Raw genomic sequence first — 15,400 nt, 5'->3', positions numbered from 1 at the left:
GAGAGCCCCATGCGGGGCTCGATCCCAGGACCCTAAGATCATGACCTGAGCGGAAGGCGGAGGCTTTAACCCACTGAGCCACCCAGGCGCCCCGAGATGTGCTTATTCTTAAAAAAAATAAAAATAAAGTGAAGTTCAACTTCAACTTTAGGCATCCTGTTTTTTATTTGCAAAACCTGACAATTTACTTGTCAGGCCCTCAGCCCCTTTGTAAGAAACATTCAACCAGTAGTATAGTTTCCACAAGCAACTTAAACATCACATTACAGAAACTCCAGGAGGAGGCTATCAGAGGGGAGGGAGCTCTACGGGGAAGCCCAAACAGTGTTTATGAGCGTGCAGGGGTAGTGGGGTCACTTTTTAACTATGACAGGAGGGCTGAAGAAGGTCCTGTGAGAGACCCAGCTCTCTCAGAACTGCCCGTCTCCCTCACTGTCCCCCCAAACCTGTGAGCAGGATTACCGTCCTATTCCGTGAGCCCCCAGAGCCCCCTCGGTGGGCAGGCGCAACCGTGCTGGACTACCAGCCAGGTTCAGAGCCCGCCTCCGCCCCCCGGCCCTGGCCACGCCCCACTTTGTTATCCGACCCTTTTCTGGGTCAGCTGGTGCTGGCGTCAGGCGGAGGGATGGGCTGGCTCAGCTCGACCCGGCAGGGCTTGTTTACTATGGCTGATGATCTGGAGCAACAGTGAGTTAATCCTGTGTCTTTCTCTTCCTCTCTCTCTCTCTGGGCCATGATCCCGGGACTGTCGGTGACTGAGGAACAGTTGTAGACACCTTCCCGCCTTTCCTTTTTCAGGTCGGCTTCATGGGAGGGCCGGGGGTTGCGTTTGCTTGCTTTGCTTTTGCCCAGAAGAGGAGGCAGCAGAGCTCGGGGAGCGATGGTAGATAAGCTTGCCTACCGCTGAGTGACTCTGACTTGCCATGGTAGTCTTCGCGATCGCTCCTCGCTCCTCTGGTCGCGGTACAGAGGGGTTAGACTTAGTGGTGATGGCCCGGATCCCCCGAGGCAGCTCGTGGGATGCGGGCGCGGGGGTAGCAGTCAGCAGTCCAGTCTGCTCGTCGAGATTCCCCCCAGGACTCTGGTGGGGCCCGGGGGAGGGGCGGGGAAGGGCCTCTCCTAGCCGGGCAGGGAGAGGGCATGGGAAGACGAAAAGGCTCCCGCGCTGGGATTGTCTGGAGTAATGGGCACGCAAGTTTCTTCGGCTCTCCACCGCTGAGACACTTAGCCAACCGCTTGCGATCCTCGTTGATAACGTTTTTAATCATCACAAGATCCTTAACGCCGTGGTTTCAGAATTACAGTTTTTGGGATTTGTTTTCACTGTCTCAAGGGCATCAGGTTTGGGATGCCACCTGTAGGTGGTGTGACTAGCAGTTCGCAGTCTGATAGAAGCAAGGAAAAGTTGTTTCCAGAAGAATGACTCAGCTCCCAGCCAAGCCTAGGTTACACCAGAACAGGGCCTTTCCTGGATCCTGTGTTCCTGCTTCTCAGAGCGGCAGAACTAGCAGCTTGCAGCACTAATTAACTTTATGGCCATAATAGCTTCCTGGGCTTGAAGGAACTGCTTAGAAGAGTTTTGCTTTCTAAAGATGACCTTTCCAAACGGAAATTTATAATGGCTACAATGACTTAGGGAAACACAGCTTAGAGCTGGTAGAGATGCAAGTAGCTCAGCTACTTTTTACAGGTGAAGAAGTCAGTGCCCATGAAAGTTAGAGCAGATTGCCCAAGTCACAGAGGTCCAGAACAGGGTTCTGACCCAACACAGAACCCCTTCTCCCTCACCCACCACCGGGATAAAAGCCCTCTAGAGGGAAGAGACCACTCTGGCTGGGCTAAGTTCATGGCTGAGTGGCTTCTCTGCCTCTTACCTCAATTTCCCACCCTAGCCCTCACCTCCCCGGCAGTACTGGGGAGGTAACAATGCGGCAGGGACTATTTCCAGTGCTTTAGCTGTAACATTTTTGGTGAAGAGAGGAAACTAAAGCTCCTCCCTGAAGAATATCTGCTGAGCAGCCCGTGATACTATTGGCATCGGACATCTCGCCTCAGCACTCCTTTGGGCAGATACAAGGCAAGGTGGGGTCCACATGTCATGGTCTGACTTGTCACAGCCTCTGATATAGGGAGAAAGTTCATCTCTTAAGACTGGCAAAATTCTGCAGTTTTGGTGCCCATGCTTCGAGTCTACGATAAGGAATTCCAGTAGAGTACTACATGGGTTGAGTATCTTCATGGAATTGGATCGATTGCTACTGACAGCTCTCATCTGGCTGAAGTCACAGAGACACCACTCTTAGCCGCAACCTCAGGATTTCTTGCAGTCATTAACGAGTTGAATGGATGTAGGCAGCTTATGACTTTGGGGGAAAAGAACATTTGATGGGAGCTTATCTTATGTTAGGCATCATTCTGTGTGTTTCAGGGGCATAAACTCATTTAATCTTTATAAAGACCCTATGAAGTAGATACTGTTAACCCCCTTTCTCTTAAAGACACAGAGGCTAAGTAATGTGCCCAGAGCCACATTGCTGGTAAGTGGTAGTGTCAGGATTAGAACTCTGGTCTTCTGATTTATTTCACACTTCCTTTCAGAAAACAGAGCGTGAAAGTGTGGTTATATACCATGAAAAGCTGAGCCTGGGGGCCCTGGCTGGCTCAGTAGAGCATGTGACTCTTTTTTTTTTTTTTTTTTTTTAGATTTTATTTATTTGAGAGAAAAAGCATGAGCAGGAGGGAGGGGCAGAGGGAAAGGGAGAAGCAGAGTCCCTGATGAGCAGGAAGCCCAACTGGGATTCAATCCCAGGACCCTGAGATCATGACCTGAGCTCATGGCAGACATTTAGCCAACTAAGCTACTCAGGTACCCAGGCATGTGACTTTTGATCACAGGGTTGTGAGTTTGAGCCCCACGCTGAGTGTAGATATTACCTAAAAATAAGTAAATCAATAAATAAACTTTTAAAATAATTCTCCTTCGAAAAAGAAAAAAAGAAAAAGCTGAGGCTAGAACTTCCAGAGGAATGGTACAGAGAAACCTGGATTTGAGATGTGGGCTCTAGCTCTGCTTCTTTTTCTAACTAGCCACTTAGCCACCTTAGGCCTCAGTTTCCTTATCTGCGAAATAAAGAGGCTGGACCAGATGACTCCTAAGGAGCCATCCTAATCTAAAATCCTGTTCTTCAAATGATGTATCGGGATGTCCAGTGTGTAGCAAGAGGGATCGGTAATGGTTCCTCTCATTCCCCCACAGAACACCCAGCCTGACTATGTTCACAGACCCTTCCCATAGCTGGTGGTATCCATTCTGTAATCCCCTTTATTCAGGCAGAGTTCAAGAAAAGAGAAATATCACATATGATGGACAAAGAATAATAAACTCATTTAGCACCGAATTTGTCCCAGGCACCTTCTGACCTGCCTTACATATCTGACCTGCCTTACATAACTCGAAGACCAGTTACGGTTATTTATCACACCAAAGCCATTCTGCTTGTAAATGACAATAGTGTGATGAAGAACCAGAGGGTCCCCCCCACCAAAAACACCCTGGTGCTTTCAACCTCTGCCCTGAAACCTTAAATTTTCTTGGGATAAAAAAGACAACAGAATGGATTATCATCATTTTACTGTGTGCCATTGGAGGTGAGGATGTATGTGAACTTTGTACACATTTTGTAATCTGGAAAACAAGGCCAGAGGCAACCTGGCAAGGCAGTCCCAACAGAATTTGAACCCAGGTCTCCTGCCTCTGGCTCCCTTCCTGTCCCATCTTGTTGTTTCAGGCTGGACTGATTGACTGCCTGAGAGCCCAGCTGGGTACTGACCCCGCTGTACTTCCAGGGGCTTGGAAGAGGGCACACACAAACCCCAAGGCCCTGCCAGGAGGGCAAGTGGCATGGGAATTTGTCCTACCCTAAAGGAACATACGGTCCTGGGCATGGCAAAAGATAAAGATAACTGAAACATTAGTTAATAGTTGCCTTTTTTCCCCCCCTTGTGATCTTGAACATTATGATAACCAGTAACAAAGGGGAGTTATAAAGCCCAAATGAGATAATACATGTGAAAGAGCTTTGCAAACTGTAAAGTGGGATTCACATGGTGCCCTGAGTATCTGTTGAAACAAAGGGCATGTTGTTAATTGCCATTTGCTGGGGAAAAGTAAGTCTATCAGGCAGCAGGGAATTGCTGACTGCCGTAGAGCTGGTCTCCTAAGCCTGGGGAACACCCTGATAAGTCCTGTAACTGTCAGCAAGGCTGGGAGCATCAATGTTGCCAGTGGGGTATCACTGTGTTTCTTTGTCCCAGGCCTCAGGGCTGGCTGAGCAGCTGGCTGCCTACTTGGCGCCCCACTTCCATGTCTCAGCTGAAGAATGTGGAAGCCAGGATCCTCCAGTGTAAGTAGAAGGGATGGCTGATCCCACTTCCATCAGGAGGCCCAAGGAGGATACAGGATCTCCCCAGAGGCTCCTACACTGAGCCCACTGCTTCCTGACTATCAGCGCTTGGGGTGGAAGGAAAGGATGTCAGTGATCTGAGAGAAGATATTTGCATGGGGGACACCATATTGTACGATACTGTTTCTCAACAGCTCCCGCCCTATCCATCATGCTAATTCCTGACACATCTCACAACTTCACTTCAAACCCAATACCAGCTATGTCCACAAAACACACACACACACACACACACACACACACACACACACACCACTACGCATTCTCCTTCTCTGCTTCTCCTCTGTTCCTTCCTTCTTCCTATTCTCCATCTTCTTCCAAACACATAAGCACTTCTCAGATTTACCACCTTCCTACCTAAGGCCCAGCAGCAGTCCTGTATTCTCTAATATGACCTTGCTTGTGTACCATTCAGTTAGTCCCACCACTTAACCTGGCTGCTACGGTGACTTGGGATTCCCATGGGCCAACTCTCCTGGGCAGTATTATGTTGGGGCAGGGCATCCCATGATTGGTAGCAGCCACAGGCTCAAACAAGACCCTGGGGCCAGGTCTGCCCATATCTCCCTTATGATCCTCCCTGCCCTGGACCCAGTGCCCCAGCCGTGGATACCCTCTCTTCCTATGGGCCTGCGTGAGCACAGATGCAGAACAGCCACAGCTTTCAAGCCTCCTCCCGGGGTCCAGGCAGCTTCCCCCAAGCTGCTCAGTCATGTGACTGTTATCATGCCCTCAGAGCAGCCACTGCCCACTGACTGTCTCTAAGAGGAATAAGCCTATGGCACGTCCATACCCATATCCCCCTCTACCTGCCTCAGCTCCAGTCAGAAGCTATCCCCGCAGACACCCCCAGGGAGGATGCTTCTGTCCCTCTGTTGAGCCCCAAGCACATACAGGTATGAGAGTAATGGATACAGGAGCTCTATGAGGTCAATGGGGTCACTCCCATACTGGCCCTGAAAGGGGCCAGACACACAATCTGGAGGAGTAAGATGGCTCCTCTAATTTCCTAGAGACTAGATAGCCTACAAATCGCACTTGGAGTTGATCTCTTGGGGCATATGGTCAGAGGGTTGTGAAAGGAAGGAGGTGAGGACAGTTGGGACAGGTTTGGCAATGGAGAGAGGAAGCTGAAGGACACATGACAGTGCTGTCAGAAAACAGTCTTCTTGCTCTGCCCTGCGTTCCCCTCTCTCCAGGCCTCCAGAACAAGTTCCTGGCCCGATATGTGTCCCTCCCAAACCAGAACAAGATCTGGACAGTCACCGTGAGCCCGGAGCTGAGGGATCGCACCCCCCTGGTGATGGTACATGGCTTCGGGGGTGGCGTAGGCCTCTGGATCCTCAACATGGATTCACTGAGTGCCCGCCGCACTCTGCACACCTTTGATCTGCTTGGCTTTGGGCGAAGCTCGAGGCCAACGTTCCCCAGGGACCCCGAAGGGGCCGAGGACGAGTTTGTGACATCCATAGAGACGTGGCGGGAGACCATGGGGATCCCCAGTATGATCCTCCTGGGGCATAGTTTGGGAGGATTCCTGGCCACCTCTTACTCTATCAAGTACCCTGAAAGGTAAGGAGTCACCCCTCTTGCTCATGACCTAATTCCCACCGGCAACCTGACAATATTAGTTCCCAATGGTTCTCCTCTTCCTGGGCAAGTTAAGGGCTATGGTTCTTCCAAGCCCATACAACTTGCCTTTTACTTTTTCTTCCTTTAGAGTTAAACACCTCATCCTGGTGGACCCATGGGGCTTTCCTCTTCGACCGACTGACCCCAGTGAGATCCGTGCACCCCCAACCTGGTTCAAGGCTGTGGTGTCTGTCCTAGGGCGTTCCAATCCCCTGGCTGTTCTTCGAGTAGCTGGGCCTTGGGGTGAGTAGCCTGCAGATAAAGAAACTTTCTCCTTACACCAAGGCCGTTCCATTCTAGAAGCCCCAGTCTGTTTAGACTCCCACCGTGCCTTCTTGTCCATGAACACTAGGAATAGGCCTAGCATTGTTATTTAAAGCTCTAAATCTGGACCAGATCTCTTTGTCTACAGTTTCAGAAGGTTCTTTTTTCCTTCATCCACATGCAAAAAGCTTTCCTATGTAGGGGACAGATGGAGTAGAACTAGGCAGAACTGTGCCTTGGCTAGACCCCCAGAGAGAGAGAACAGGGCCATGAAGGGACTCTTCCTCTGCTGAGTTCTTAGAGTTACATGTATGAGTTTATGGCAACCTGTTGGTGACTCACCATGGTACCTGCCCTGCCATCAGATCTAGTCTTTGCAGCTCACCCAGAACCTGCAGGAGCCACAGCTCCCAGCATAACCCAGAGTGCTAGGCAAGCCCCTCTAAACCGTGCCTACTCCAGTTCTGTGGGTGAGGAAAGGGAAGGAAGTTGGGGGGAGCCAGCCAGAGTAAGTAAAATTAGGAGGTCTTGGCCTTCTGACCTCATACTGCCAGCACTCCTCCTTTCCAGGGGTCGGGGGAGGGGTACTTCTTAATCTGATGAAGTAGAAAGCAGATTCCCTCTATAGAAAAGATAGGTGACCTCCTATCCTGTAATGATGGCTTTTGTGTACATAGTGATGTATATGTAATGTAGCCAGTTACTGCAAGTTAATTACCAATGGCTGCATAAGAGTATCTCTCAAGGTCCTTCAAGAGAAACAGAGTAACTCTGGAAAAAGAGGAAAAATGGATTTGAGGAAAAGGTAGGAGTTTGGGAAGAAAGGAAAGTTATTGAGACACACAGGTGCCAAAGAAGAATGATCAGAGAGCTGACCTTCCTAGCACTGCACACTCCAGCCAACCCTCTGTAGTCCTTTTCCAGGGAGCAGCCCTGCTCTAAGCGTTCTCCCCTTTTCTGGACTTGAATCAGGCCCGATTTATGCACGGGCCTCAGAGCCAGGATGGTTGAGCAGCTGGCTGGCAGCCACGGAGGAAGGCCAGGGCCCAGGGGTCCCCAGCTATGCCTCCCTCTCACACCTCAGTCCTCATGCATGGAGAGAAGACCAGGAGAGAGATCAGAAGTTGACCATTAGGCCCAATTACTAGTCCATTGTGGGTACCCTCCTGCTTGTATGTGTGCTAGAAAGGAAGGTGAAGGGAACAGATTGCTCTAAAACCGCTGCCCAAGTCTGAGATGCTGGACTTAAGTTCACGTCTCCACTTGTATTCTATTACAGGCCTGCACTTGAGAGGACTCTGGGCAGGTAGTCGAGCTTCATCTGTCACCTTCAGAAGAGTAAAAGGCCCTAAGGGTCTCAGAGTGCCTGGCTGACTCAGTCGCTAGAGCATGCAACTTTTTTTTTTTTTTTAAGATATTATTTATTCATTTGAGGGGGGGGGAGCACAAGCAGGGGGAGCAGCAGGCAGAGGGAGAACCAGACTCCCCACTGAGCAGGGAGCCTGATGTGGGGCTCTATCCCAGGACCCTGGGATCATGACCTGAGCTGAAGGCAGACGCTTAACCAACTGAACCACCTAGGCGCCCTGAGCATGCAACTCTCGATCTTGGGATTGTGAGTTCAAACCCCACATCAGAGATATAGAGATTACCTTTAAAAAAAAAAAAAAATGCCTAAGGGTCCTAAGGGTCTCAAGGAGAGGCAACATAGCTCAAACTGTTTAAAAAAAAAAAAAAAAAAAAAAGGCATCTCGGCCATGAGCTCTTTTCTTTTTCTTTTCTTTTTTTTTTTTTTTAAGATTTTATTTATTTGAGAAAAAGAGTGTGTGCAGTTTGGGGAAGAGGAGAGCGGGACACAAGCACTCCCACTGAGCACAGAGCCCAACTTGGGCTAGTCCCACAAACCCAAGATCGGGACCCAAGCCAAAATCTAGAGTCAAAAATTAGACATCCAGCTGACCAAGCCATCCAGGCACCGCTCAGCCAGTGCCTCTTACAGGGCTTGAGATCCTCAGAGGAAAAGAACTTGGGACTTGATGGAGCTGAGACTAAGCTGGTTCCATTGGGCTGTCTGCGGTCTTTGGTAACCAGCTGACTGACTCCCTTGCAGTCCTCTGGGGCTCCAGACAGCTCACACAGTCTGTCCGCCACTATAAAGTTAAATGTACAGAGCACACAAACCCGTAGAGAAATAACATTTGGTGTAAGTTGTTCGAACATGCACATGCAGAGGGGCGGTCTTCCCGCACCACCGCCACCCCTGTCCCCCAGACTGGCCACTCCCCTGTTTTTCTCTCCCCTTCCAGGGCCTGGCCTCGTTCAGCGATTCCGGCCGGACTTCAAGCGCAAGTTTGCAGACTTCTTTGAGGATGATACTATATCTGAGTATATCTACCACTGCAATGCTCAGAATCCCAGGTGAGGGGCCTCCCAGGGCCAGCTCAGAGTGGACGGGTGTGGAGATGAAACTCCAGCTGCTGGCCACACTCCAGAGCTGTCCCAGGACCATTCTCTGCGGCATTTCTTCTTGCACAGAGCTCTCATTCAATTAGGGAAACACGGGCGCTTACAGGCTCCATTATTTCCAGAGACCTCCCCAGGGAGAGGCACAAAGGGATGGAGAAGATAATAGATTGCTTAATCATGCTACCCATCTCTAAAGGAAGACTCTTAACTCTTCCCTGGAGATAGGCAGTTAGCCTGGCAGGGAAGAGTCTGGAAAACATTTTAAAAGTTTGGTTTGTTTGTTTTTTTTAATTGAAAAAGTGAAATGAATATGGTATTTTTTTAAAAGTCAGGGAAAAAAAAGTCTTCTCCATTGCAGCCTGAAGTTCCACAAATTCTGTTGCTATTTCCAGTCTGATACTATGTGACACTGCTTCAGAGAACCTCTTTGTAGATCTTCCTTCACACACATACGTGACGATATCTAAAATACCTTCCTACAAATAGAACCGCAGATGGAAAGAGTGTGCATCTTAAAATTTCATTATGTGCACCTTGAAATACTCACTACTGGGATAGGAATTCCTTCCATACCCTTTTGGATATTGGGAGGTGTCCCCAAATCTGGAGAAGTTTCAGTCTTTGACTGTTCACACAGCAGGCCCCACAAGCCCGCTGATCTACAGTCTTGGCAGCTGAGAGGCAGGGAGGTCATCTTCTACCCCAGACAGTGCCCTGTGAGCGGCTGACTCGGGAGGCTGTGTTGGTGGCACTCCTCTTTAAGCCTCACCCAGCCTGCTGGGAGGCGTCTGGGGGAAGTCAAGGTCACTGGAGCAGCAGCCCTACCCCGCCTCATTCCAGGCCTGACCAGGTCACCCGTGGTGAGCCCAAAGCTGTGAAGACAGTGGGGGTTGCATTGCAGCAGGTGCTGTCTGAGCACTAGCTTCAAACCCAGCGGGCTTTGGGGCAGTGTGGGAACTGTGTCCCCAGCATCCCGTAGGAGCTCAGCTAATTGAAGTGTCCCGCTTCAGCAGCGGCATTGAGACTCCGCTCAGCAGTCAAATCAGGTAGCCCCTGCTTCCTGCTCTCGACCCCTGTCTCAGCCCCCACTGGGCTCGGTGCCAGTCTTCCTACCCACTCAAGGCCCAACCCCAGCTCCCTGCTCAGAACTTCCCCAATCCCAGACCTAGTTGTGGGGAATGAATGGCCTTCTGATGTCAGCCTCAGAATGTATAATCGTGCAACTCCTTCGGGTCCTGGGGGAAGCAGAGATGACATCAGCGGTCATCAGGCCTCTCCCCACAATGCCATCACTCAATTTTATAACCGCCCGAGTGTTTCTGAGTTGTAACCCTGGCATGCTCATGGTAACTCTTACCCATTCCTTGGAAAGCATGAAATCCAGCCAGGGAAAAATATTTGGGGTTACCTACTTGGCTTCACCTCATCTTAGGGGCCTTGTGCATATTTTCATTTTCCTCAGTGAATAAATAAAGAGGATATAATTCTCTAATTTGTAGATTAAAAAATTAAGGTGTATTCTGGTTACCTGGCTTGCTAAGAAAACAGGTAGGATTTGAATTCACATCTCTCTGACTCCAAAGTCCGTAATTCTCCACCATGCTGCTATGTCTTATAGAGGAACTCTGTTTTTTATGGTCTGTGCAAAACTTAAGCTCACCTTCATCCCAGGGCACGATACAGGAGGCTGGGAGACAATATCCGAACAGGCTGGGCCTAGAAGGCAGCCATCTCCGGAATCTCCCGTCCCTCCTGCCTTCCACAAAAATTGCAGAACAGCCCAGAAAGTCAGCTTTGTCTCAGCCTTGCAGATCCCTCCTGCTGCTTCTCAGTCAGTGCCACCTAGGGAAGTGGCCAGGAAGCAAAGTAGATTAGATCAGTCCCCCCCCGCCCGGTCTTCTGGAGACCAGTGTTCCATTCCAGAGTCTCGTCAGGAAGCCCTTGGCACTGCTCGTGTTTGCTCCTCACAGTGCCCCTCACATGAGCCCCTCTCCTCTCTCTTCCACCCCCAGCAAGCTAAGCCCCCTTTGTCCATTCACCATCCTTTCATAATTCTTGAGAAATATGAAGTTAAATAACCTATCATTAGCTATTTATTTATTAAAAGATGTATTTATTTGAGACAGAAATAGCATGAGTGGGAAGGGCAGAGGGCGAGGGAAAGAATCTCAAGCAGACTCTGCCCTGGAGCAGGGAGCCCAACACAGGGCTCGACCCCAGGACCCTGAGATCACGACCTGAGCTGAAACCAAGAGTCAGACACCCAACTGACTGAGCTCCCTGGGTGCCCATTTATTTGCTTATTTTTAATAATTAGCTACGTAATGCCTACCTCCCCAAAGCATGAGAGAGTTGTGAGCACCGGCAGGGCTGGCACCACCTCTGTCTGACTCGGATGTCCCCACTCTCCACCCAGGGCACGACATGGGAATATCTGTTGAGTAAATGTGAACCCATTGCATCTTTGGACAGTTGTCAGCGTCCGTTTTCCCAAGTGCGTCCCTAGCTGTCTCCTGTGCTGGGAGGTCTCCGCAGCTTGGGACCCGTCTCCTCGTCCCAGTATTTCCTGAGTCAGATGCAGGGTCCCAGGAGGAGTACACACATGCCGGGGGTCCCGTACCCCCGTTCCCAGCCTCCGAAGAGCCCGCACGCGGACACCGGATGCGGTGGGGTTTACTCTGGGCGCGGCCTCACTGTGTTTTGCTCCTTCAGCGGGGAGACGGCGTTCAAAGCCATGATGGAGTCCTTCGGCTGGGCGCGGCGCCCCATGTTGGAGCGGATTCACTTGATTCGCAAAGATGTGCCCATCACCATGATCTACGGGGCCAACACCTGGATAGATACCAGCACGGGGAAGAAAGTAAAGATGCAGCGGCCGGACTCCTACGTCCGAGACATGGTATGTTTGTTGGCCAGCCAAGGAGCAGGACTGAGGTAGAAGTGTGCGGTGAGTGCCGGCACACAGCAAGGAACTCTGGGTCTAGAAGAGCCTCGGGATGGGGCCGGGGGAGCCAAGAGTCAGGGAGCAAGAGGAGCGGGTGGGTTCCGATTGTGCAGTGGATTTGGAAGGGTTGACTTTGTGATACTATGATTAGGGGGTTCTCCCTTCTGTGGCATCCGGTTCAGCTGAATGACAGGTTCTTGTTCAGTGCTACCACACCTGACCCCCTGGGCCATCCCAAAACCAGTGCCATGAACAGTAGTGCAGGTGGTAGAGGCTGCCTTCATGAAGCCTTCACTTTTTCTTGCCCCTCTCGCCCCTCATTTGCTAAGGAGTGTGCTTAATGAGGCTGGGGGCCACCCACGGCCCTAGTGTACCAGACTCGTGGATGAAATGGGATGGCAGTGGGGCCGCGTTGAAGGAGGTACAGTGAACAGTCAGAGGAGAACCAAAATGGGATGCTGGGACTCGTTGACCCCCACAGGAAAGTGCTGAAATTCTAGGAGAAAGGTGGAATGTTATTTCTGATAAGTGCTCCCAGGTGATGGGCAAGCAGGTCTACAGGAGAAAGAAATGGTGTGCCAGCTGCCCAGTGCTCGGAATAAAGGACCTTCCCACCTGTGTTGGGCTCCTTCTCTCCCCACAGGAGATTGAGGGTGCTTCACACCACGTCTATGCGGACCAGCCACACATCTTCAATTCCGTGGTGGAAGAGATCTGTGACTCAGTTGACTGAGCTGCTGCCCCTGGAGGAAGAGGAGAAAGCCAGAGAGCCGCTCTCGCCTCCCTGTCCGCTTACTCGTCCCTGTGTCCTTTCCTCACCAACTAACATGTGCCAGCCAGGCAGTCTTGGGCTGTCCCCAGGGCAGGACCACAGTGAAAAAGAGCACTCCCGAACCCACACGAAGGGTTGGAGGCTGAAGCCGCACGAGGCCTTGAGCACCCCACCCCGGGGAAGAACATAAAGGGTTGCATAGTGCCACCCATTCTCTCCATGCCAAGTGTTACCCAGATGGTGGTTGTGACAGGATCGCACTGAGCCACATTCCCTCCCCGTGCCAAAGGTGGGGGTGGGGGGGCGGCCTCTTCCCCTGGGTAAGGGAGAGGCTCCTGGCAGCCTTTCCCAGCTCTGGAGTGTTTGTGGGGATAGGTTCCAAGCAAAAGCATCCTCCTCCATCACCCCCAGCCTCCATTCCATGCCAGTTTTGTCCAGAGTCTGGTTGGGAGCTAACTACCAACTAACTACTAACTTCTTAACTACCAAGAGCAGGTCTCAGAGTGCCCTTGACCTGTGAGGTCCCTCCCACGACCTAAGAAGTCCTGTCCAAAGCGCTCATTAACAGATGAGGAACAGGCCAGGGCAGGACATGGCTGGCCCATGGTGATACAGCTCTGCTCCGGGAGAGCTAAGTCTCGAACCCAGGTCTGCTGACACCCAGTACTCACTGCAGACTCCATTTTGCTAAAGTTCAAGGCAGACACCATTGCCATGAGGCTGGTCCTAGTCACTGGCCGAGGGTAAGCCCATCCCTGTCCCACTTTCTAGCCCCATTGTGCAGGCGTGCTGTTGTCCGGCCGTGTGTCTCGGCGTGGCTGCCTAAGGGGGGACACTCAAGTGCTTCCTTCCCTGCCCCCTCATCCTCCCAACTGGGAGGCCTCTTGGCCTCCCTCTGTGCCTTGGGCCCTAAAGCCCCACCTGTAGGATAGAGCAAAGATGGCCCCTGGTGGAGAGATAAGGGAAAGGCCCTTCAACCCCAGGGCTGTGTCTGGATTCCTTGTTCCCACTAGTATCCACGGAGTTTTTCTACCCTGCCCATGGTCTGATGGAGAGCCTCAAGCCAGCAGTTCCCTGTCCTCATCAGCCACAGGATGGTTCTCACTGCCTGGCCCTCTATCCCTGCCATCTGTCCCAGGGTCTTCAGCTCCTCCCACCCCCGACCTACCTGTCACTGTCTCCCAGGGGCTGGTTCCAGGTGCTGCTCTGAGGTTCTGGGCCGTGGGCTGGGCCTGGCCCCAGAACCAGGGCAGCTTCTGTCTGCCCCTTGAGTTTTGTAAAGCCGACCCTTCCACCAGAATAGTATTAACTCCTGGTGCTTTGTACTACTGGTCCAGCTGCCTTGGGCTCCTTTTCTATATTAATAAAGAAATGAGTAAAAACTGGAGGCAGTGATGTTTGAAGCTCTGACAACAGTGATGGGTGGCGCCTGAGTCAGAGAAGGGGGCCAGAGAGCTACCTGCTTCCACACCACCCCCTCCTGTTTTTTTTTTTTTCCAAGATTTTATTTATTTATTTGGCAGATAGCGATCACAAGTAGGCAGAGAGGGAGACGGGGTGGGGGTGGGAGGAAGCAGGCTCCCCACCGAGCAGAGAGCCTGATGCAGGGCTCAATCCCAGGACCCTGAGATCATGACCTGAGCCGAAGGCAGAGGCTTAACAACTGAGCCACCCAAGCGCCCCTGGAAGTTCCATTTTCTGCTTACTCCAGCACCACTTCTCTTTGGGAACCTGCATAACATGCTGACCCGATTTTCTTGAACCCAACACAACGCAGACACATTCCTCAGGACCACACGAAGAGTCTGAGAAAGGGCCCCCACAGTACCCTGTTTACATTCCCAGGCCCACACACACGTATGCGCGCACACACACACACACACACACCACACACATTCCATCTGACTGGGTCATTCCTAATGTTCTCAGGGCTGGGACTAAGAAATCACTATGACTATCCCACTTGTCTACACCTTTCCTGGGGGGGTTCTAAGGATTTGGGGTACCGTTTACTCTATAACTTGGGTTGCTGAAAGGCCTAGCAGTCTGCAAGGAGAGATTCCACAAACAGACATAGAGGACTGAGAAACCCAAGACTGGGGAGGTCCTGCCCTATTCAGTGGCTAGCAGGGAATGTGCTAAATTTAACTTCCTTCTTGGGACAGACAACAAAATATGCGTGCTAAAAATGCAGTCTGGTTTCATTGCCAAAAACATGGTGAAATCTTGGTGAATACATCCATCTGCTCTATCACACGGTCAACTCGTGAGTGCAGGTGCATGCAGTTCAGGACCAGAAAGAAAGAAACCCCACCGGCTGATAGCAAGCACAGGTTGCCATGAGCAGGAGAAACGTCACTCCTCTCATCATGTGACCTTCCAATTTGTACAGGGTCCTCCTGGATAGGGTCTGGAAAGTCCTTTTTCTCCTTATCCCTCCCTTCTCTGCCTTCCCCCCAAAGTCTTCATCTATCTTGCAGAAGCAAGCCAGACATGAGATTTTTGAGGGTCAGAACTGAAGCCCAACCGGATGAAATAGCTCAAAACAAACCATCTTTTCTCTTGTGAATGTCGACTGTTCTTCACAGCATAAATTCAGCATTATTATGCTAGAAAAGTCTTTGTCTTTATCCTACTAAATATCACTCTTCAGGACAGTTGAGAAGAAAAGACAATCCCATCCTGACATTTCCACGGGAATAATGCATCCTTTGGTAGAGTACCCAGGAGGATTGAGTTTCATTGATGCCAACAGAGGCACACAGCCCTCCCTCCAATCCAGGAGGACGAGACCCCATTCTCTTAGTTGGTAACTCTGTAAGATGATAGGAGGCCAGCCCTGGCCTTGTGAATGATTAA

General features: G+C 51.0%; 1 protein-coding gene across 4 annotated transcripts; it reads left to right on the top strand.

Moving 5' to 3' along the window:
- Positions 1–581: 581 nt before the first annotated feature.
- Positions 582–13,926, top strand: ABHD4 (abhydrolase domain containing 4, N-acyl phospholipase B). Of its 4 annotated transcripts, none has more exons than XM_032856417.1 (7): positions 582–687; positions 4,315–4,403; positions 5,663–6,035; positions 6,184–6,338; positions 8,666–8,777; positions 11,538–11,724; positions 12,413–13,926. In XM_032856417.1, exons 1-7 carry the CDS (start codon positions 626–628, stop codon positions 12,500–12,502), a joined length of 1,068 nt encoding a protein of 355 aa, XP_032712308.1. In that variant the 5' UTR covers positions 582–625; the 3' UTR covers positions 12,503–13,926. The 4 variants fall into 4 exon arrangements, with proteins under 4 accessions (XP_032712308.1, XP_032712310.1, XP_032712311.1 ...); XM_032856419.1 differs by having other exon boundaries at positions 686–798; XM_032856420.1 differs by lacking the exon at positions 582–687 and adding an exon at positions 1,922–2,082.
- The last annotated feature ends 1,474 nt before the right edge of the window (positions 13,927–15,400 follow it).

The sequence above is a fragment of the Lontra canadensis genome, unplaced genomic scaffold (assembly GCF_010015895.1).
Source record: "Lontra canadensis isolate GAN:19392208 unplaced genomic scaffold, GSC_riverotter_1.0 scaffold12, whole genome shotgun sequence".
Lineage (NCBI taxonomy): Eukaryota > Metazoa > Chordata > Mammalia > Carnivora > Mustelidae > Lontra > Lontra canadensis.
The sequence above is the reverse complement of the archived record's forward strand: the minus strand, read 5'-3'. Positions and strand labels throughout refer to the sequence as shown.

Coding starts and splice junctions, on each gene's coding strand:
- ABHD4 (XM_032856417.1), top strand. CDS start 626: ATGGGCTGGCTCAGCTCGACCCGGCAGGGCTTGTTTACTATGGCTGAT. Junction 6,036..6,183: donor TCTATCAAGTACCCTGAAAG/GTAAGGAGTCAC, acceptor TTCTTCCTTTAG/AGTTAAACACCTCATCCTGG. Junction 8,778..11,537: donor TGCAATGCTCAGAATCCCAG/GTGAGGGGCCTC, acceptor TTGCTCCTTCAG/CGGGGAGACGGCGTTCAAAG.